General features: G+C 50.3%; 7 protein-coding genes across 7 annotated transcripts; 5 read left to right on the plus strand and 2 right to left on the minus strand.

Moving 5' to 3' along the window:
• Positions 1–2,302: 2,302 nt before the first annotated feature.
• Positions 2,303–3,238, minus strand: J4E83_002404 (uncharacterized protein; the record flags this gene model as incomplete). Its single annotated transcript, XM_049329352.1, has 1 exon — positions 2,303–3,238. The coding sequence occupies one exon, from the start codon at positions 3,236–3,238 to the stop codon at positions 2,303–2,305; it is 936 nt and encodes a 311-aa protein (XP_049191031.1).
• A 614-nt stretch (positions 3,239–3,852) lies between these two features.
• J4E83_002405 (uncharacterized protein) lies at positions 3,853–5,306 on the minus strand (the record flags this gene model as incomplete). The annotated part of the gene is made up of 2 exons (XM_049329353.1): positions 3,853–5,187; positions 5,238–5,306. 2 exons carry the CDS (start codon positions 5,304–5,306, stop codon positions 3,853–3,855), a joined length of 1,404 nt encoding a protein of 467 aa, XP_049191032.1.
• A 3,961-nt stretch (positions 5,307–9,267) lies between these two features.
• On the plus strand, positions 9,268–9,802 carry J4E83_002406 (uncharacterized protein; the record flags this gene model as incomplete). Its single annotated transcript, XM_049329354.1, has 2 exons — positions 9,268–9,288; positions 9,350–9,802. 2 exons carry the CDS (start codon positions 9,268–9,270, stop codon positions 9,800–9,802), a joined length of 474 nt encoding a protein of 157 aa, XP_049191033.1.
• A 1,016-nt stretch (positions 9,803–10,818) lies between these two features.
• J4E83_002407 (uncharacterized protein) lies at positions 10,819–12,575 on the plus strand (the record flags this gene model as incomplete). Its single annotated transcript, XM_049329355.1, has 2 exons — positions 10,819–12,054; positions 12,114–12,575. The coding sequence occupies 2 exons, from the start codon at positions 10,819–10,821 to the stop codon at positions 12,573–12,575; spliced, it is 1,698 nt and encodes a 565-aa protein (XP_049191034.1).
• Positions 12,576–13,064: 489 nt separating this feature from the next.
• J4E83_002408 (uncharacterized protein) lies at positions 13,065–14,042 on the plus strand (the record flags this gene model as incomplete). The annotated part of the gene is made up of 1 exon (XM_049329356.1): positions 13,065–14,042. One exon carries the CDS (start codon positions 13,065–13,067, stop codon positions 14,040–14,042), a length of 978 nt encoding a protein of 325 aa, XP_049191035.1.
• Positions 14,043–15,244: 1,202 nt separating this feature from the next.
• J4E83_002409 (uncharacterized protein) lies at positions 15,245–16,628 on the plus strand (the record flags this gene model as incomplete). Its single annotated transcript, XM_049329357.1, has 4 exons — positions 15,245–15,545; positions 15,600–15,953; positions 16,011–16,130; positions 16,603–16,628. The coding sequence occupies 4 exons, from the start codon at positions 15,245–15,247 to the stop codon at positions 16,626–16,628; spliced, it is 801 nt and encodes a 266-aa protein (XP_049191036.1).
• A 1,070-nt stretch (positions 16,629–17,698) lies between these two features.
• J4E83_002410 (uncharacterized protein) lies at positions 17,699–18,970 on the plus strand (the record flags this gene model as incomplete). Its single annotated transcript, XM_049329358.1, has 3 exons — positions 17,699–18,484; positions 18,539–18,628; positions 18,683–18,970. 3 exons carry the CDS (start codon positions 17,699–17,701, stop codon positions 18,968–18,970), a joined length of 1,164 nt encoding a protein of 387 aa, XP_049191037.1.
• Between the last annotated feature and the right edge of the window lie 2,618 nt (positions 18,971–21,588).

Below are 21,588 nucleotides of genomic sequence, written 5' to 3' on the forward strand. Positions count from 1 at the left end.
GCGCCGGGAAACCTTCAGCTAGTGCTTAGAGGAGGGCGCCGCCAAAAGCTTGGGCTGGTCATGCCGATGCGCAATGCAGTTAGGCTTTCTGAAGCTGCATGGTGTCTTCCTCGAAAGACATGACAAGTGCCTCCTTGCTCCCCGCGATTTGGTAGCGGTAACCGAATGGATCAGGCGACACCCGTTATGCCATACGTCGCAAGCGTCTCTGATCGATACCAATCGTCGTCGTGAACAAAGACCGGCAGCGAAGTTTGCCCAGGACCAAGTGAGCTGGACTGTGATGACGTCATTGTCCCAACTTTAATGAGCTGAGGTCGGATGGCCTCTATGACCGTCTACTGGGAAGCATGCCAGTCGAGATTGTGACCGTGTAAATCAGCTGCAACAGAGCAGTCTTCTACTGTGGGCCCGTCGGTGGACACCATTGGCAAGCTGAACAGGTGTATACGTATATGATTCTTTTTATGCGATCTTGAGACTTGATGTTGCTGTCCAAGACAACATCGCTTGCGACAGCGAAGTGGAGTGTTTCAAAAGTCTAAGAGAACGGCATTGCAGCCTCTTCATCTTTATGATACAATTCGAAAGACGGACCAAACCGTTCGAGATGTGGATTCGCCAGCGTGTATGCATGATCATCCCGAAAGACTTCGCAAGGCAGCTCATGAGGGTAGTGTCCAGGTCTTCCGTAGCGAGCTGTATAGTCTACAGATCCTCAAGTCACACCCCTTGGAACAGGTTTGTGACGAAGGGTCTCTGGCGATGGCGAGCCACGCGCGAGTATGCGGTGCTTCGTCCATGGGGCGTGATGACGAAGACGTCAGAGTAGCTTTCTGAAGCAGTATTAACCCCACGGCGCTGTGAAACCCCAGATCCAAGCTCTTTCTATGCCACTGTGGTCTGGTGTCCTGAGAGACGATTTTCGGCGGTAGCGCGCTTGCCTGGTACTGCAGCGTTTGCTGAGAATTGCTGTTAGAAAGTGCGAGGCCACAGGAATAATGATGGGTCTGTGACGCGTCTCAAGGACGCGAGAAGCCACTCATCAAATATGTCCCATCTGAGCCTGATCTGCTGCCGTGACAAGAGCTATTCAGGAAGACGACGTCGTTATGGTTTAGAGTCATGTATGGCTCAGCGAAGACTAGTGCCGTGCGCATGCGCGAGCGCGTCGCTAGTCCGCTGCGGAAGCCATCACCATCAGCTCGCTGTATGAAGTCGCCAGAGAAGACAGCGTTTGATATGTATCCTTGTTGATGCGTGTTGCGTAGTCGGCTGATTGGTGAGGAGGTGTTGAAGTAGGAGGCGTAGTCTGGCGAAGGAAGCGGCCCCGCTGGCCGCCGAGGATGCTTGCGGAGATGGCTCGGGCTCGGCAGCCGCGCCAACGTCATCATCCCCCTTCGCGTCTTTGTTCTTCTTCCATCCTCATCTTCATCGCGTGTTCTACTACGCACATGTGGTGGCATACGACGACATGACGACGATGTCGAGCCAACCGTTGCGCTGTGGTAGGAATGAGGTTTGTTGACTGCGGCAGGCTCGCGCGGCTGCGGCTGACGTTCTCGATGGGCCACGATGTTCGAGGGACGTGGAATGCGATACGACAGTAAGCTCAAGGCTCGTGGTGCAAGGAGCGATCGTGTTTGCGCATGCGGAAGTCAATATTGGACACTAAGCAAGAGTTCGCGACGGGAGTTCTCTGGTGGTACGCCATGGATGTCGACCACGGGGCAGAGGCAGTGAAGGTGGCCTATGCAATGTCGAGGGGTTCTAAGATGATCGCGTTGATGGTCAATCCTATCGAGGGCAAGGCACGTACGCGCTCAGAATCTCGGGATTGTCAAAGAAGGTCAGTGCTCCCCGGAGAGTCGTCAGGGGCGGAAGGTCACGACATTTGCCACATCAAACGAGTCCAATGCTTGGTGTACGATCAGAGGGACTGACGATAGCAGACTTCTCGATCCATAGGTCATGGCATACTTCTATCGGCTCATAGCAATGTCGTCAATATCCAGTCACCTTGAGAGTCACATCACAGCACAATGCGACATCTTCAAGCATCGAAGGTACGTGTAGCCGACTACACATGAGATCTCACATATCATCTATGTTACCGACGAAACCTGTATCTGCCATATAGATTTCTGGTGCCGTTATCGCTACGTGGTTGAGTACAATGTCCCCCCTACCTGAAGCCAAGCTCCAGCGTCAACAACATCCCAACCCGTTATCCGCGTCGCCCTTACAGTTCGTGATCAAGCTGCGCTGCTATTGGTTCCACATACTCTCCCGGCTGTCTGCCCTACTCCATGTTCTCTCCGTCTTCATCTTCGATATTCTCCAGCCTTCGCCGTGAGGGAGACCCGGTCGATCGTCCCGAGCCCTGTGACCTAGAAAAAGGTTGCGCGGGCGATTGTGTAGGCTGTTGACCTGGTTGCTGGTGGGGAGAAGGCCGGACCGGGGTCTGGAAGTGCGCAGGATGGGGGCCAACAGGCCTTCGGCGAGGACGAGGGAGATCCGGTTCAGGTGAAGCCTCCTGGCGCGCAACCTGGCGCTCGAAAGCTGCCTGATTCGCTTGCTGGTGAAAAGGTGTCATGGCCGCCATCGAAGACCCAAGTCCTTCGGAAGCCGAGTTGTCACCAATCGTCTGCGTCGTCTGAGGAGGCAGTTGCGGAAAGGCGCCGATACCGTATCCGAAAGGGTTCGATGGGGGAATGCCCAGCTGCTGAACAGCGTTTCTACGCAGCACTGGTGTGAATAGACCTCGAGGCGGAATTTGGCCACCAGCTCCAAACCTGTTGCCAACTCCAGCTTGAGCCTGAGCGACCGCGGATGACGTCTCTGTATTCCTGTGCGCCGCATGGTTCTCTTGAGCGTCGGAACGGCGCCTGTGGTACTCATTCCCGGTCTGATCTCGCAAGACTTCGCCGGCCCGAGCCAAGTCGCTTTCGAGGCCTCGAGATGTACCGCGTGGTGGTGTTTGCGGATCTTGTGGACGAGAAGGTGTTTGCACTCGAGGTGCTCGGAGCGGCGTTGGTGGATCGTCCACTCGTCGGCGATACCTGAGTACAGGTTCTGGAGCGGCGGTCATGTCGCCCTCGCTTTCTCCGTCGCCTTCATCCCCGCTGGTCGCCTCGCGGCCCTCTTCAAGCACTTTTTCGGGCTCGTGTCGGCTGCTTGAAGGCACGCGCGAAGCACGCGGCGGGCTGTCTTCGTTCTTGGTATTTTGAGGACGCATCGCGGAGCTTGTTGCAGGTAATAGCGCAATGAAGATGTCGTCAGGATATAGGGTTGAAGGATTCTGAAGAAGATTGGAGAAAGGGATGCGGTGATCCAGCGTCGTGGTTGAGCGAAGCCTCAATGTGGGGTAATGGAAAGTGAATATATACGCGACTTCCAAACGCACCGGTCATCTCAAGTCAGGCCAGACCTCCAGAGCTCTGGTGACCCAGGTCCACCGAGTCAGCCCCAAAGCGTTCTTTACAGACCTCTATGCGGCGCCAGACCTACGAGAGACGTCAACGACATCCTCGCGACCTAGCGTCGGGGACTATTATGCACTCATTATTTTGATCGAGGAAGGAGATGACGGAACGGACTGGGAGACGCTCATACTAAGTACGATCGCCTGCTTGTTGGTTTTTACTAGAAGATGCTAACAAACTATCTTGTGTCAAGCAACAAGCGTGTAGTGCCTGTACATCATCCTTCCCGATACAAACTTCAATGCCACATCTCAGACTTCTGCCAACATCGTACTGGACACAATGCGACCAAGAAATCAATACTTGTCCTAGCTCCCGAAATCTGGCCACATACTCTACATGTCGTCTAGGCCAATAAGACTTCCTCCTACTTGTTCCTGGTGGACCGCCTCGGCTGTCTACGTACCGTCGACGGCTCAGGCTCCTTGTTTCTGTCTGCGGGTTTCGGCATATTCTCGCGGAGATACTCGTCATAGTCCCTTCGTGCCTTCATCGCATCCTCTAGACTCACCACCTCAGCTTCTTTGTTGCCAAGTTTCGGTAGCCCTTTGTTGTAAAGTGGAAGCGCTGTCTCGTATTCTTCTCTGGTGTCGAAGGGAAGAGAACGCCAAAGACTGTCTCTGGTCTCCTTGATCAGATGCGAATGGATCTTTTCGAGGTCTTCGCGATACATTTGTAGCGCGAGGTCTTCGTCAGGCGCTGACATGTCGCTCAGCACGGAGATGTCTTCGAGATCATGGATAGGATCGTCTTTGGCGCTGGCTTGGGGAGCGTCTTCGATACTGTCTTCAACATCGCCTTCAGCATTGTCCTGAACACCGTCCTCATAGTCATCCTCGAGAACGTTTTGAGGTTCGATATGGAGATCGTCGCTGCCTTCGTCTTCAAGGTCGTCTTGCAGATCATCTCCGAAATCGTCTCCGTCAACATCTACAAGGCGCTCCTCGAATCCTTCAGCGAAATCGTCGTCAACTTCCATCGGCCATGCATCCTCCGCGGCTGGTGAGAAGTTGGCGTCTCCAGCGCCCTTTGGCGCTGCGGAGCCCTCGTCAACCCCAGGAAGTCCGGTTTCCGGTTCAGAGCTGCTGCTCGGGGGATACCTGACAGGTTGGTACTGGTGGTCATGCAGGGTCGGAAGACGGTGGACCTTGCGATCAGGGCGTGCAGGAGGCTGAGGACGTTGTGGCCCTGTCGTGTTGGGTGTTCGATTGAGCGTCTCAAGCCAATTACTCCGCGGCTTTGGTGTTCTGGTATACCAGTGTGACGGACCACCGAGGTCGACTGTAGGCTCATCTGGCACCTCTTGCCACTGGGTAGCCGGCTTAAAGTTTCCGTCGTTGTCTCTCACAAGTGGCGTCACTCCCTTCATGTCCACGAACGTCTTCACCCTCGGCTTTCCTGTACCACGCTCGTAATGGTTGCGCGTCCGTTCGTCGTTCATCTCGTTGGGGTATTTATCGTAATACGCCAGCGCCCATGGCGAGAGCCTCTCATCGTGGTCAAGGCCAGTGCGATCTAAGTTGCGCAGCCAAAACCGTGGTCTGTCTTCCTGATAATTGAACTCGGCTACTGTGACTCCCCAGCGTTCAGCGAGGCCCTCGTAGTAGCTTTTCGTAAAGATACCGTCCTCGGAAGGCTGCGGGGAGGGAGTGCGGCGGGCATCCGGCGATTCGCGTGCAATTTCCGGAGAGGCTGTAGTGTCCTGGATTCGTTGTAAGCGATACGAAGTGTGTCTGGGCATCTTCGCGGTACCTCAGTGAAGAAAGCGTCCAATGTAGAGCCTTGGGCTGGGGGATACGATGACCGCCTTGTACCCGCCATTGTTGCGAGTGACATGAGATGCTGTTCTTCAGTGCGGGTGGAGGTAAGTATACGGGCAGTCTATTTGTGGTCCGTGTGATCTCTGCTGATCTCCTCGACAGTGAATTACAATGTCTTCGGCTGCGGGCTGATTACTACTGGAGACGAGTAGGACATATAGCACATGACGGAATGCCCTATCATCTCCCAGTCCAGCGTCTGGGATCTCATGCGTACTTGACGCTACGTGAAGCACAAGGATACGCGAGTTGGACGATCTTGCGGATCCGCTGTTTGCGAAGCATGCAAGTGTATAAGGCGCTCAATTCGTCCGCCCATCGATATTTTGGCCCTTGTGGCCATTGCGATGACCTAAATCACCATTTGGATGTACAGCGCTCACAAGCGTCCTGTCTACCAACCATGATCATCAATTTGAGAAGATGCCCGGGTTCCTGGTTCGAATACGACGAGGTTTTAACGGACAAAGGAAGTACACATTAGTTTCGAATAATCATTGTTTCATTAGCAGCTAAAGGAACAGTGACGTTGTGTAGAGGCTGTTGCGGGTAGTCTGCGTACTGGGAAAGACAAGCGAGTCGCGAAGTTTGTAGCACGATTTGGCTAACTTCAGCACGGCACGCGTCCCTATCATCACGTTCCTTGGTCACTGAGGGTCGGCTTTGACATCTCGGCAGCTCGCGTACCGAGTGATAGAATGAGAAACATTTCCGAATGCCCGACTATACATGAAGTCGCTATAAACTTTTACGCTTCTGCGTCACGCCCCCTGGATCAAGTTATTGCTATACAAGAAAAGACGCGCAAGTCTCTAGTCATGTATGGAAACCGAGGCGAAAGCTTTGAGCCTCTTCCGTTCTCGCGATCGAGGGCGCCATGATGGTGCATACACAGTCTCTTCACCACCATCGAGCTTCCGCTTGGTGCGCGGCCCACGCAAGTTCTCAAGAGCCTCCCGATTGTTCTTGGTCAACCTCTCAAACATTTTCCTGCTATATTCATCTCCCAGGTTCAGGGAACCTCCAATGGCCGAGCATGCATTGGCAAGGGCTGCGAGATCGTTCATGGACACGTAGCGGGCGAGGAGTGCCTGGACTGTGGAGAGCCGCATCGCGGAGACGAATCCGATTTTGTTGTTGGCCAGACCCCGTATCTCTGTCGTGTTGAAGCTCGGAGAAGCCTTCACACTATCCTTCTTCTCGTCTTGCAGGCGTTTGATGAATTCGTCGATGAGGGGGGCACACTGGAGCTCTTTTGTTGCGGCCGGACAGGTGGCGTGGAAGTTTGGCGATGTTGACACAGGTGGGGAGAACGCGCCAACACCACGCGCGGCGAGGACGTCGTGGTCTATAGCCTGTGCCGAGTACTTGGTGTTGGGGCCCGTTACTTCTGGACAGTGTTAGAGATGTAGGGCGGACGAGTATGGGGCCTCTGTATCAGCTTGATCTATGCTGATGGTAGGCCTTGCATAGCTGTTGCAGGTAGACATGACGTTTCGCATTTTGATTGCCGAATTAGGAAAGGCGAGTCCGTCGCGAACGCTGTTGACGACGTACAGATTGTCACAATTGACTTGCCTGTGCAGTCTCTTGGGTGGAAAGGAGAGAAGAGCACACACGAGACTAACGTTCGGCAGCTTTGTAAATCGAAGCATGACCCGGTGACGCTGTCTGTGCTCCAAAGTCGCCTCGAGATCAAACAATTGCCTAGTGCGCTCTCGGCGCGCCTGGAAAGGATACCCTGTTATATGAAACGCAAGCGACCAATAGGAGGCCACGTAGTTGCGGGAGATAGCTTTACGTATGCGAAGTTTTAGATGCTCAGAGATTGCTGGTCAAGTGAGCACACGGCCTGTGACACTGGAGGGTATGTGATAACGAGCTCAGTCGAAATGAACTCCGAAGAAACGGAGATATGGCTGGTCAGAAGTCTCCCTCTATATACACGTACTACCTTAACTGGAGAGAATGATGTATTGAGAGCATGGATATCCGAGTTCCATCAGGCACAGGATTTTGACCGCATCTGCGACGAGTTCCACTAGGGCACAGCATTACTCAGCCAAGAAAAGACATCAGCTAGACAAACCTTCGTCTCGTGCTTATGGACAGGTTCGAAAGGCTGGCCGTAGTGACGACGCATTGGCTCAGTGGACCTACCTACCGGTTTCGGAGGAGGTGCCAAGCATTGTTTGGCACGATGTGCCTCAGTAAAGCGCTGTCTTCGCGTAGTCGGCCTCTTGTTGAGCTGCATACCGCCTGTACGCATACATTTCACTACTGGAGGGGTTGTTTGGGGGCACAGACCTCGACTGGGCGTCCAGCCATATCGTTTACTTTGCAACTCACAACATCTGGACCAGAGCCCGCTACGCCCCCTCTGGTTCGTTTTCAAGATACTTACAGCCGCGAACAAATTCCTGCATGAGAATCGCACCCATTCTACGAGTGTAGCGCAGTGTCATTGCGACTAACACCCCTCCAACGAACGGCGAACTGCGCAGAGACGGATCTTGATACAACAAGAATTGTATGCGCTACGATTCGCGAGAACAGGAACTCAAAGACTAACAGTTACGGCAGATATGGTTCCTATCACATCGCTGAATCAAGTATAGTGTGATCCAATGGCTTTCCACCCAAACGCCTTGACTGGCTTCATCGCCGAGACTCCCACCTCGAGGATAAAGCCAATACTCACGAGAGCCATGATCGAAGCCGACGACCTTTGCATGAATCACCAGAGCATCGCACCGCTCTTAGCAAGTATCTGGAAGTACAGCTCTAGTTGTGTTTCTTCGACACCCACAGCTGTCGAATTGGCTGCCAGCCACCGTTACTGGCTGCCATGCGGATGTCTAGCAGAGGAATGGATAACCTTCTTCACCTTCGCCGAGGGATGGCTCGATTTAGCGCCGCCTGGAGTAAGGTCGGCCTACGAGGAAGACCTGGTCGACAACTTTGGAGTTTGGCCGAGCTTCGCGAGGACCATGCAGGATGAGACCAGTCTGTCCACCAGCTATGATTGGTTTCTGCCAGGAGAGTTATCTGAGCAACTTGCTCCCCGTTGCTCGCATTCTCAGCACTTGACCCACTCACAGACCCCGCGAGTTGCCGAAAAGACCCCATACCCCGACGTCGCCAGAGACCCTTCAAACGGGACTACGCTCAAAGATGGATATGGTCAGCCTAACTTGGCGCGCCGTAACATTACAGACACAACCGGGCTGAGGAAAGGTCTGCTCCTGGAACAACTATCAGAGACAAGTCCTCATGCGCTCCGCCAGTCGTCTGCGGCTCCGGTAGGCTTGTCCGTCCAGTCATTCCCGTTCCCGGCCGTTGTCGCCCCCCAGCGCTTGTCGTCCGCTCATCCTACACAGCATGTACCTCAAGCACGCCCACTGTTAGCACCGGCCCAGTCCGCACAACAGGCGTCTCAGGGAAACATGCAGCCAGCATCGGCTCTAGTTCCAGGCCCTCATCAAGGTCAGCACTCTGTCGCCCAAGTGCCTGTGTTTCCTTTGCGGTCTATACGCAGCGGTGAAGCTGCTTTCGAGCAAAACCCGGCGGCTCCGCCAGTTTTCCATCAGCTGCTTCAAGCAAAGGGTATTACCACTGCGGGCTTCCGACCAGGAAGTGAACTTCCACCGGGTAACAATAACACCGCCTGGAGTGCTGAGCGTATCCGAGCATTTGTGGAGATCGAGGGTAAAAGCATCCAACGACTACCTTCTCTTGCAATTTCAGTACATGGCACTGAGATGACCAACTTCCGGACACCTGCATCCGTTGACATGCGCTGCTGCCCTTTTGAGACGTCGATTGAGGAGATGTTTACGGCAAGTGCAACATCCGTGTGATTCAAGCACATTAGCAAATCACTAACAACTTGGCAGTACTTTCCAAATAGCTGCACGTCCACTCGCGAGACGTGTGTCCGGGCGATGCGTCATTGGAGACCCATGGACATATCCCGCTACATTGTAAGTGTGGCTTCAAATCTTGGATTTTGACAGAAGACTAAGCTAACGCCATTCTCACCAGAACTATGCACACGATACTCAGACACCGGGAATCTGTAGTCGTTCGAAGATCTCGTATCATTTTAAAGCCGCTGAAGAATGGCAAGAGGAGCATCCAGACTTCGTTCCCACCGCCTCCCTTCGCAACGTCAGCAGAGACAGCCTCTTGAAAGGCGAGAACAGGATACTGCACGACTTCTTCCTTTACAACATGGGTGATGGTGTGGCTCATCCACCTGCTGGACGTCAAGCGCAATTGTTGACGCGTGTCATCGAGCACGTTCGAAGGGTCACCGGGGATCGCCACGTTCGTCTCAGTCAAGCTGCTGCGTACGCAAGGCAGTACAACATCACAGTACCGGTTAATGAGCAGATGAACGTCACAAACCTAGCTGTGGAGGACCAGTTGCCGTCGCCCGCGAGGCTTTTGGCGATGAAGGCCGACTACTGGAACAAATTCGGCGACCATCCGTAGTTTGGAGTCGCTGATGAGACAGACGAGCGGGGAGTCGTTGGCGCAAGAGCCGCGCAAACAGGTTTCGATACCCAGGTACTAGTGGAGGCGTCTTTTGTTGGTTGTGCCTTCGGGCGTTCAGTAAAACGTTGTCGGCGTTGGAAGCGGGGCGGCCGATCCCCAGGTTGCGAAGTTTGCCGCCAAGCATGCCCCTGTCCATAATCAGTTTAGTGTGGGGGGAGCCTCAAATGGCCGAACAGCTGCAACCACCTCATCTTCGCTCATCCATCATGCGACCATCATCACTCGCAACAATTTTCATCAGACCATGGAACTCGTTGCTCGTTGTGATCTATGCTGCGATGCTCAAGCGATCAAAGCTTAGTAGGTAATCAGGAATCAAGGTTTGCGACGGCTCATGGTAGTATGAGCAAGAATCTGTGATACCATGATTAATACCCATATCAAGTCTTACCCTCGTCTCAAGCTTGCGTCCATTCATCACGTACCGACTGCAACTTTGAAGCCATTTCTTTCTCCGCACATTCTTTACTATCGCGTATATCCTCACTATGCCGGCAAGCACAAAGCCTTCGTGTAGGCTCCATGACACGGTCATGTGTCCATTCAAGTTTCTGTATTTTCGCCACCTGTCATTTGTGCTCGAGCATGCGACTCACAGTTACTTCCCGAAATGGATTAGAGCGTTCTGGCGTTGCGCGGACGACCTCTCCCCCCCCACCAAGAGCAGATGGCCTATGGGCTCATGCGAACGCCGAACTCTCGAACAACTCAACCCGGTTGACAAAGCTCTCTACTCATTTATCTTTTGCATAGCGCTTTCAGCCTCGGCTCAAACATTTCTCATCTTCTTACAAAGTTTTGTGTAACATGGATGCACCGGACAGTTTTACGACGAGTAACGGAGCCCGAAGTAAGCTTCCAAATCGCGATTTTTGTTCCTACTGACACGCACTTCAGACCCCCCAGGCAATGACATGGTGTCTCACCCATATGGAAATCGACCTGTAGCGTCCATGTCGGCCATGTCGGCCCCGCGCGGCGTCACGTCGCAGATGGCGAACGAGGTCGACCGTAGCGCCCAGCGAGAGCAACCACCTTCTCTTGCAGACCTTCCTTGGAACAATCCCGCCGTGACGTACACACCCGCACACTACACGCGTCGAAATCTGCTGCAGGACCGGCTTTTGCAGAGCAACGAATATCATCGCCGGCGAGTCAGGGCAGTCATTGAGTTCTCCAGAGATTTATTGATGCGGCTTGGACAGAACCAGGACGATGACGACCTGATACTATACATGATATCCAAAGATCGCCTTCACGACGCATGGATTGATATCTTCCTTACAACGCCTGACTACTATCTGCAGATGGCACCAGCTGAGATTCAAGAAGTATACCATAAGCAGATTGCATCAATGTCAAATGGGGTAAAGATCGACGAGGAGTATACCCTGGGTCGACCGAGAAAGCGAAAAGCTTCTGAAACTGAGAACGGGGTCCAAGTACTTCGCACAGCTAATGCAGTTAACAATGCAGAAGGACAAGTGCATGAGTCTGGTAAGCGACCCCACCACGAGATCTCCGCACTGGCAGAAGAATCACTGTATCAGCATCGCTCGTCACTACCCTCCGAGAGTCTACTTTCAGCTTGTTCGTCGCAGGAGCTGGACCGCATCTTAGACATGTTCATGCCAGCTCTGAGCGCTCAAATTGCTATCCCCACACATGATCCGATAGCGTCTGCGCCAGAGGCGGTGCTCAACGCGATGGCGGTCGCACCGGCAGTGGTAGTAGCACCTCCAAGTCAGCCCGTGATCCCGGTAGCTATGCCTCCAACAGGCGTAGCCCCCCAGCCTGGCTTAGCGGACCCCATTGCTGCTTACATGGCTGGTAACCCCTTCAGAAACACACAAGATATCGCCGGTCAGGGATGTGCAGGCATTGCAATGTCCCGTGGTCAGATCCGTGCCTTTGTCGAGATTCAAGGTAGACCATTGGCAAGCCTTCCACCCGCGGCCAACTCCCACCATCGTCATGAGCTGAGGGGTGTGGCTCCACCAAAAACGGTTGATCCTACTTTGATCAACTGTGTCACGACTGCGCAGGAAATTCTCACTGTAAGTCTACTGCTCCGATCTGAAAAGCGCTCACTGATACTCGATCAGTTTCTTCCATTTCAGACCGTGAACTACGAGCTTTGGGATCGCATTCGGAAGTCCTGGGCCCCAAAGGCGATCGCTGATCTCATAGTGAGTTTTTGAATCTCTTTCCATAAGTCACATATACAAGCTTATGCTTACTTAACCAGGCCTATGTTCGTCAGCTACGCTCGGGTAAGAGCTTCCACCGGACGACCTTCCACCACTATCACGATAACCGACCGGAAGACATACCAGAGCATACTTTCACCACGAACGTACCTTCAAACATGTCACCGAGAGGGAAACTGGACAAAGATGCCCGCACCTGGCCTCTTCACGACTACTTCCTTTACCATCTGGGGGACGGAGTAGTGCATTACCCCGCTGGTCGCAACGCACAGCTCATGACGCACTGCGTTTGGCATGTGCGGAATGTATCCCATGACATGGATGTCAAGATGTCGGAGATCGTCCAGTATGCAGCGAAGCACGGCATATCCGTTCCCGCTGCGGATCTGATTCAGCCGGACACAAACGTGGTATTGGAAGACACGCCTTCGCCGGCCTTCCTTGCTATGATCCACAAACATTTTGTGAGCAAGTATGGTAAAAGTTCTGGCGGCATCTAGGAAGCCATACCAGATATTGGAGACTCGGTTTCGTGGCGACTCAGTTATACGAACAGGAGATGGCTTTTCTGTTCAACATTTGCTGTGGTGTCCCACATCAGTGTTCAAGAACGCTTCATTCGCATGACGGACCGGACGCGGATGCTTGGGCCTTCTAACCCTTGACCTTTCCTTTGGATATAGAGCTATGGAAATGCTACACAGGAGCTGTTTTGGCAGACTGTGACGCGGAGAGTGATGATCAGACGGCGATATTCGACACATCAAGTAAAACTCATGGTGCATTTTACTTTGCTGCCTGCGTAATCTCGTATGGTAATACAATTACTCTCCTGACCTTAGCTAATGACAAACGCTGGATCCAAGCGCGTGTGCACGTGCCGTATCTATTCACGTGTGGGTGGGGTTATATACTAAAACCATATGACCGACAGACCCTCTTGACACTACCACAGCTTTGACATCACCAGAACGAGAGCAAGCGACATTATGAATCAGAACAGCGGTAAGTCTCCTCAGTCGAATCCCAATCTAGCCTACTTGGGGTTCAATGTGCTAAATACGACCGTCACAGATCTCGCGAATAGTGCGGCCTCTCCTTCAGGTGGCTCAAGCTACACGCTGAACCACATCATCAATTACGGCGGTGACGATAATCTCGCTCAAGTTCAAGACTATCAAGCGTCAGATGAACTGACTCGCAACGGACTGCGCCGCGAGGCCGCGTTCAATACAACCTCGGTCCAGCTGATCATCAAGGACTTCTGCGACTCGAGCGAGCGACTGGAGCAGATCGGAGCCATGGCTCCCACACAGAGTGGTCTACAGTACTGGGTTCGCGACTCCGCCAACGGAAGGGGTATCATCGTTGCCGAGTGTGTCGAACTCTTGAGGTACGCGCCCGGATACACCGTGCGCGTTCCGCGTGACGTGCGATTAGCATTTGAAGCCCTCAACACCCTCGAACTCGTAAACCAAGCTATGTATCACAGCCTCTCGGGGTATCTACGATACCTCGAAGCCCAACAGCCGGCGCAGGCTCTCCAAGCTTACCAACCACCACCACCACCTATTCTACTTAAACGCCAGGACCAGATCGTTGTACCGCAAGGACCTAGAACATCCGGCGTTCGTTCCAGTGGTTCCGCTGGTATCCATCGGTACGAGTGGCCAGAGTCTCGTAAACTTGCCTGGCTTTGCATCACCCCACGTATGGTTCTACCTGAGAAGGCTTTAGAATCCTCATACTGTTCCTTCAACAGCGTAGCGCTATGGGATCATGTTGACGTCCGACTGATTGGACCCAACATCGAGGTGACTCTTGTGGAGATCGCTGCGGTAGGCTACTCAATCCATCCCCCATGCGCGCAAAATGAACTGACGAACGATGCAGTTCTTTCCTCGAGCAGCCTCATGTTGGAGGGCTCTCTGGAAGCGCTTCGAGGCGAGCGGATGGAATCTTCATAAGTTACGTGAGCTGATCGTCAGTACTTACTGCCTCTGTCTTCAAGAACCTTGCTGACGAATCTCAAAGTTCTACTCCCGCCAGCTTAGTGTAGGCGATTTACGGGCCCACTCCGCCGGCAGTATGAAGAAGCATCGACGAGATGCTCGTGATCACTCTTGCGCCGCCGCCGGTCTTACGCTCTCTGCGATCAATACTGATCGTGTGAACTCAACTACCGAGTTCTGCGATCTTCGCGACTGCTTCCTTGTCAGCCTGGGCGACGGACTAGTATACTGGCCTGGAGGAGCTGATCAGGGGGTGCTGACCCTTGCTGTCTGGCACGCTCGTCGACACGGCCATAATAACGTACGACTATCTCAACTTGAGCGTTACGTCGAACAAGTACAAGAGGAAATGGTTAAACTATATGGTCCTCTTCCACAGCCTAGTCCCCTTGGTCTCTATCAGACTGATTGGGAGGCGCTGGAGCGAATCTTTCCGCAGCAGACTTACGATGCGACTCGGGTTCATGATCCAACCTACGATGTTGTCCGAAAGTGGTGGGCAGCGGGACGGTATTTTCACCAAGACTAAAGAAGTCATGACCGCAAAGACGCTTCAGGAAGATGTACATAGCCAGCCAACAGGTCTTTCTATGCCTGGCTGATGGATGGTCATAGCTGGCGAAAGGTCATGTTAGATATTCAGAGCTGTGCCTACAGCTTACGCTGTGTTCTTAGCGCAATGTTACATGTTCTATGTCTTCCCACTAAAGGCCTATCTTATCAGTGTCTTTCTTACTGACAATATGCACATTGCTACCCATTCCAGTAAGCATTGACGATGTCAAAATGGAACTAAGACTAACCTCGTTGGATGCGGAGCTTCACTACGCAGCCTTTTCAGATTGGTTCTCGTACTAGTGTGTTTCTTCCAGCGCCCTTTCTGGCCTGTGTGATACCCGAGGCAAGAATCTGGCTCAAACTCTGCCTCCTCTCCAACTTTACAGGCTTTTGCCAGACCCTATACGACGGAAGAGCGATGCGTAAGTTGACACCCCTTGTCTGAAGGTCATGTATTGCGTCAGTCTACGCAGCGCCTGCACAATGTTGGTAAAGCTCATCATAGCCCTGACTCTAGATCCACAGCGCCGCGCAGAGACACCTATGACGGGTCTCTAGACCTCTTCCAGCGCACAATGCTCGGTATACCTAGCACAACAATGTCGGAAGACTGCTATGTGAGGGCAATTGCCCCTCCAGGGGAGTATATGCGCCACCTGAGCGAAAGCACCACATACCTGGGTGTACAAGGACTATTCACAGGCCCGGGAGAGTACGATACCTACTTTGATGACACGAACTCTCTGGGAGTTGGGGGAGAGAACTTCGGCCTCGAGAGCTGGAATACGACGTCCAGCAAGCCCGCGATCGTCAACCGTTCACAGTGCACTTCGAAGCGCAACGCTCAATTCCCGCGCGCGACGACCAACCAGGCGACGATCAGCTCCAGCATCAACACCGGTAGGTTATCTTCAGTCAAAGGATGTGATAATGTATCGCTAATACACGCGCTAGCCTTTCCAGCATACGACTTTGACTATGCGATAGCTTATCCGCATAGGATAGACGAATTCGAAAACGCTACACCCCCCTTCCCATACCCGCAGTCGCTTGCAGGAGACATCACAGACGTCGGCTTTGATACTCTCAATCAACAAATCCGGAGACGTCCGCAGCTGGGCTTCGACGAGAGGAGCTACGGACAGTTTGCATCTAAGTCATCTTCTCGTCTTCAGAAGCCTCGGAATAACATCGCACCTACGGAGCTCACTCTTCCGCAGAATTCAGCCCAAAATTTCCTCTCTCCAGACCCGCTCTACAGCGCACAGCCTCAACTTCTCCCCGATTTGAAGGGCGCACCCGTGCCAGGTACGAATCTGCTCAGACTCAGCCACGCATGCTTTCTGGGGACTATACCCCTTCCAGATATGGCATTTCATGCGCCTGGTATGGCCATATCTGCAAAGACTGAGGAAGTGCTTCGACGACCTGTACCAGAGTACAAGACTGGGGCCACTTCGGTGGCGGATGTATCCATGTTATCTGGTATGTTGGCCGTCCACCCCTCTCTTACTGTTACTTGGCCTTTGGTCACTGGCATCAGTCCGTATCGATGCATATCCTTATCCCATCTAATTACAATTTCTAGGAGATAATTCCCGGAGTGAACATGAACTCTTTGATGAAATTTAGTCACCACCTAAGTAGATCGAGCACTTCACCGCCTCGAGAGAAGAACACTGTGAAGGATGACTCTAGTCGAAAGATCGCGGAGGAAACGTGGTTGTCGTTGCTCTATTATGCCAGCATTAGATTCACCGAGTCGGTGAGCGTTGCGCACTGTTTGCAGCTGGGTATGTCGAGAACTGCTTTGTATAGCACATACCACATTAGATCAATCAGACAAAGTGTATCTGACCCGAAGATTGGTCCTTTGAAGTTTGGCAGCAAACCCGGTGTATTGAAAATCAAGCAAGATCGAGTACATTAAGATGATATCAGAGCTGAGCGACCATAGCGCATCTCGTACTCGACGCCTTGTAATCTATGGCGAGAAAGCTGCGGTGTTTAGAGTCTACCCGTCAAGGCCACTTCTACCGCTGGAATTATTGTCTTTTAAGTGTCTCTTAGCGTCGCGATAAGCCTTTTTAGATCTTATGATCTATTACAATATTCTGTAAAAGACCGTTTATTGGAAAGCAGATGGTGGCCGTGAAGGCATCATAGAGGCTAGCGCAGCCCCTTGGCCGCAACAGCCGAACGCGGACGTTGTACTCTCGTCGACCCTTTCTTTCGCCATGCTCAACATCCAATCGCTACACCGCGCCCTACTTAACTCGACATACACACTGCAGCCATATGTCACCAAGCTCGCTAGTGTACCCATCCAGTGCAATTCTTGACAAAGACATCTGGTAAGGCTCGCTTGGCGCACTGAGCCCATCGTCCACTGACTTGCCCGCCTTGCTACAGATACTTCCAAGGTTTACTCCAAAAACTGATCGACTATCTTCGAGATCCTTGCCGCAACCATCAGCGCACCGCAAATTACTCCGCTAGGCTCACGGCCATCTCCGCCGAGGAAGCCATCAATGCCGCCGCAGCAATTCCCCAGTAATTGGGCGCGACACGAAAGCCATTCGTCCACGGAGCGAGCCTCTGAGAGCGACGAGCCCTCGCGTACACCGCAGTCCCACCCTATCGGTGCGATGTGGTCCACCGGCGCAGACGAATTCGTCTTCGGCGCTACCCTCGGCGTAGATGAAGCGCGCCAGTCCGCGCATGACCATCAACAGTTCCCTGGCGCTATGTACCATGTACTGGAAGATGAACAGCCAGCGTCGTCGTTTCTTTCGCAGTCTATGCGCGATCCAGAGACTACTTCGCTTGCTGGTGACCTTTCCGCGTACGCTTTCGCCCCTCATGAGCCCCTTCCAATGCCTACAGGCAACATGCACCCCACGACGCGATATTCGACATATGATTCTCCATCTATGAGCATACCTTCTATACCTCAGGTCCATATCGCGTCCAAACGAGAACCCAAGAAGACTACGATGAGAGCGCCCAGTAAGGCCAACGGAGTGACCAAGCCTTACCAACATACAACCAGTATGAACGTCAAGGCCATCGCCAATTATGACTTTGAAACTGGGAACGCCCATCGGTTACAGCCTGCTAGCCCACTGCACAGCGGTATATCACCGCAACTCGCCACGCCACTGTCGAGCTCCCTCGGACCGCGAAGTGACTCGCTGGACCTGGCAGCAGCAAGCTTAGACGCCGAGGAAGACAGTCGCAATGACTTGCCGACACCGCATATTGAAGCCGACGGCGAGATCTCCGCAGCGATACGTCTTCGAACGCCAAGCGAGTGTCAAGGAGGCAAGAATCTTGCTCGAGCATTGGGCTTCCTTGGAGGTAGAACCAGCCCGATCGGCCCCGGCGTCTCAGGCTTTGACTTCGAATTCGCCGACCTTATCGACGCGAGGCGCCGATATCCTGGCCAAGTCACCATACATCGGAATGCGCTTCTTAATACTGAAGACTATACCTCAGCATTCGAAGAAGACGCACGGCTGAGCCGAGACCGCTGCAATCAAGCTATTCTTGAATCCTCTCCGGATATGTTACCCCGAGGCACCTACCTTCTCGATCTTGGCGGCGGCTTCCATGTCACAGTCCCGCTTGATCCAATAACCGAAGCTACGTTCAAGCAAGGTGGCCAAGGAACCATACCACCCGAGGGTCTCGTACGTATCGCCACGGAGATGAACATCGACATGAAAGACTACCGTGTTGATGGTAAACCGCACCCGGTGTACAGTATGGGCGCCCCAAAGCAGGTCGATATCCGGCTCTTGGGCTCGATACCTGTCACCATAGTGGAGATGGCCATCGTGAGTATATACTGATTGCTCGAATAAAGACACCGCAGCTGATGTATCGTATAGTGGTTTCCCGCGCATGGCTCGCTCTGGCCAGACTGGACACAGCGATTTGCTCGAAGCGGCTGGACGCAAAACAACATCGCTGACTTGATTGTGAGTTCAGTTCTCCTTTCCAGCTCCTGTCTTTCGTAGGCTAATGTTTCGAAGAACCGCGCTTACAACACCGACGCCGTCGAAGGTGTCGGCCCGTCGACCATCAGTCAGCAGACGAACAAACATGGTCGTGAGATCCAAGAACTGTCTGGCTCTCGTGGTCAGAAACAACAGCATCTGCCTGTGATCGCGACTTCTCCAGATACATCTTTCTCTTGCGAGAGCTGGACACCGCCCGACGACGAATACCGACTAGTCGACTACTACGTCCGCGATCTTGCGAACGGTGTCGATCGCGAAAACTATCCTTCCGGTTCAGACAGAGGCCTGTTTAAAAGATAGAATTTAGAATTTAAAGTATTAATTTATCTAACTAAGGTTAAAATAATGTTATTTAAACTACGCTACTGCTTACATAACTCTTTTCTACCTTATTAAATTTAACACTCTCTCTTAAGGTAGGCAAGAGTAAAGCTAAAGGTAAGGTAGTAAAAGGCTGTCTTCTAGCGGCAGCTATAGTTACCTAATACTTATTTCTTCTTTAATTCTAGCGCGCTTACGCCCTTTATTAGCCTCTAAGGCTTAGTCGCCTAGCTAAATTTCTTTCTTAACTTTCTTTATGCCTAATCGCTAGTAGAAGAGCTTAAATTTATTATCTCTAAGTAGCTTTGTTATGCTGTTAGCAGTATTAAATTTAGTGTTAACATATTATAGGTTAACTAGGCCTTTCTCTACTTTCTCTCTAATAAAGTAGTACTAGATATCTATATACTTAGTTCTTAAATAAAATATAGAGTTCTTAGCTAGAGCTAAAGCCCTCTTATTGTCTCTAAAGATAGTAACTATTACTAGTCTAGTATAGCTGCCTGCAGTAGTATTACTTAGCAATTTTATTAGCTAGCTAAGCTAGACTACCTCTTTAGTTGCTTCTAATTTAGTAATATATTTAGCCTTATAGAATAAGAGGGCTATAGTAGCCTAGCGTTTTAAACTCTAACTAATAGCTATACTATTTAGAGTAAAAATATAGCTGCTAGATAACTACTACTTTTTCTCTCTACTCTAATTAGTATTAGTAAAGCCTATAAGGTCGCCTTTTTAGTTTAAATCTATTACTAGACTCTAAGTAACTATATAGCGAAGATACCTTACTACTCTAAGAGTAGTATTAATATGCTGCTTTAAGAGGTTAGAGGTAAACTAGCTAAGCTATAAAACTAAATAGGCAATATCTAGCTAAGTACAAAGTATAAGATATATTAGAGAGCCTACTAGAGATTAGTAGAATTAGCGGTTCTTCTTTATTACCTTACGCTTATTAGTAGTTAGTACTAGGCTAGCTTCTATAGGCACTAAAATATCTCTAGAGCTGCTAAGTTAGGCAAGGTAGGTCTAAATTATTTAGCAAGTATAGACTACCTAAGTAAGGTATAGCTTTAAATATTTTCTATTTAAATACTATTAACATTAAATTTTAATGCTAAGGTAGTAGAACATAGGCCTAAGGTTAGTTATGCTAAAATAGTAACTAAGTTTAGCTTTAAGGTAGTCTATTACTTTATAGTTCTTACTAAATAGTAGTAAGTTATCTACGTAGACTATAATAAGAATACTAAGTATCTTATTAGCAAATACGCTATAGTTCTCTAAGATTAGTTTAAACTCTAAATCTTTAAGCGCGTTCTTTAGCGTATTATACTAAATCTAGAGAGCTTATTTAAGCCTATAGAGCGCCTTTTAAAGGCAGCAAACTAAGCCTAGTAAGTACTTACTAACTAGGTTAGAGAGAAGTTTAACGTAAACTGCAGTGTTAATATTACTATAGAGAAAGGTAGTTTTAATATCTATTTAGTCTACGTGCTAGCTAAGAATATAAGCTAGAATAAATAAGGCTTTATAACTTATTAGCTTTACTATAGAGGTAAAGGTTTTATTAAAATCTACCTCTTTCTTCTATTTAAAGCTCTAGATAACCTAGTAGAATTTATAGTAGATTAGTTTGCTGTCTACGTCTACCTTAATCTTATAGATATACTTTCTGCTTAGAATTAAGCTAGAGACATTTAAATTGTTAACAATCTTCTAGGTATAGTTATTAGTAAGAGATTTTACCTCTTTAGCTATAGATTTAACCTAGAGCTTACTTTTAGAGCTTAATATAGCTGCCTTAAAAGTCTTAGGCTTATTATTACTAGTTAATAGTAATAGCGTAGAGGCTGTAAGAACCTTCTAGTATACTAACTAGAGGTGCTCTTAAGATTTAAGAGTAGTAATTCTAGAGACTACTACGTTAAAATTAGTAGTGTTAAAAGCCTTTAGGCTGTTCTAGTAAATTAGTAGGTTAGATTTATTTAAAATCTAAAAGGTAGAATTAATCTCTCTCTTATTAGTTACTAAGGCAGGGAAAGTTACTATTACGCTTACTAGAATACTAGTTATCTCCCTCTTAAGCGTAGTAGTAGCTTAATTATTAACCTACTAAAAAGTTAATCTAGACACTCTAGCTATAAAGAGAATATTAATTTAGCTATCTAAAAACACTTTCTTATAGAAGTAGACGTCTCTAATAAGTATAACCTGCTAGTAGTCTAAATTCTAGACGTAGTAAAGGTTCTTAGACTCTCTTATAGAGTAGCTAAGAAGGTAGTAACGCTTACTATAATTACTAAGTTTAGGTAGCCTAATACTACTACGTAGTATAGGCACCTAATATTTATAGCTAATAGAGCGTAGGTATAAAATTAGTAGAGGCTTTTTCTATAGTCGCTTATATAGAGAGACGTTGCTAGAATTTACTAAGCTAGGCGCGTAGTTAATAAGAGATACTATAGTCTAAAGTAATTTACTATAAGTTACTTCTAGTAAATTTAAGTACTTTATAATAGCCTATATAGCAAAGCTAATAAGCTCTATACCTCTTTCTAATACTCTATTCTACTTAGAGTTTCTAGAGGTAGTAG

The sequence above is a fragment of the Alternaria metachromatica genome, assembly GCF_023757995.1.
Source record: "Alternaria metachromatica strain BMP 0045 chromosome Unknown scaffold_4, whole genome shotgun sequence".
NCBI classification, from domain to species: Eukaryota; Fungi; Ascomycota; class Dothideomycetes; order Pleosporales; family Pleosporaceae; genus Alternaria; species Alternaria metachromatica.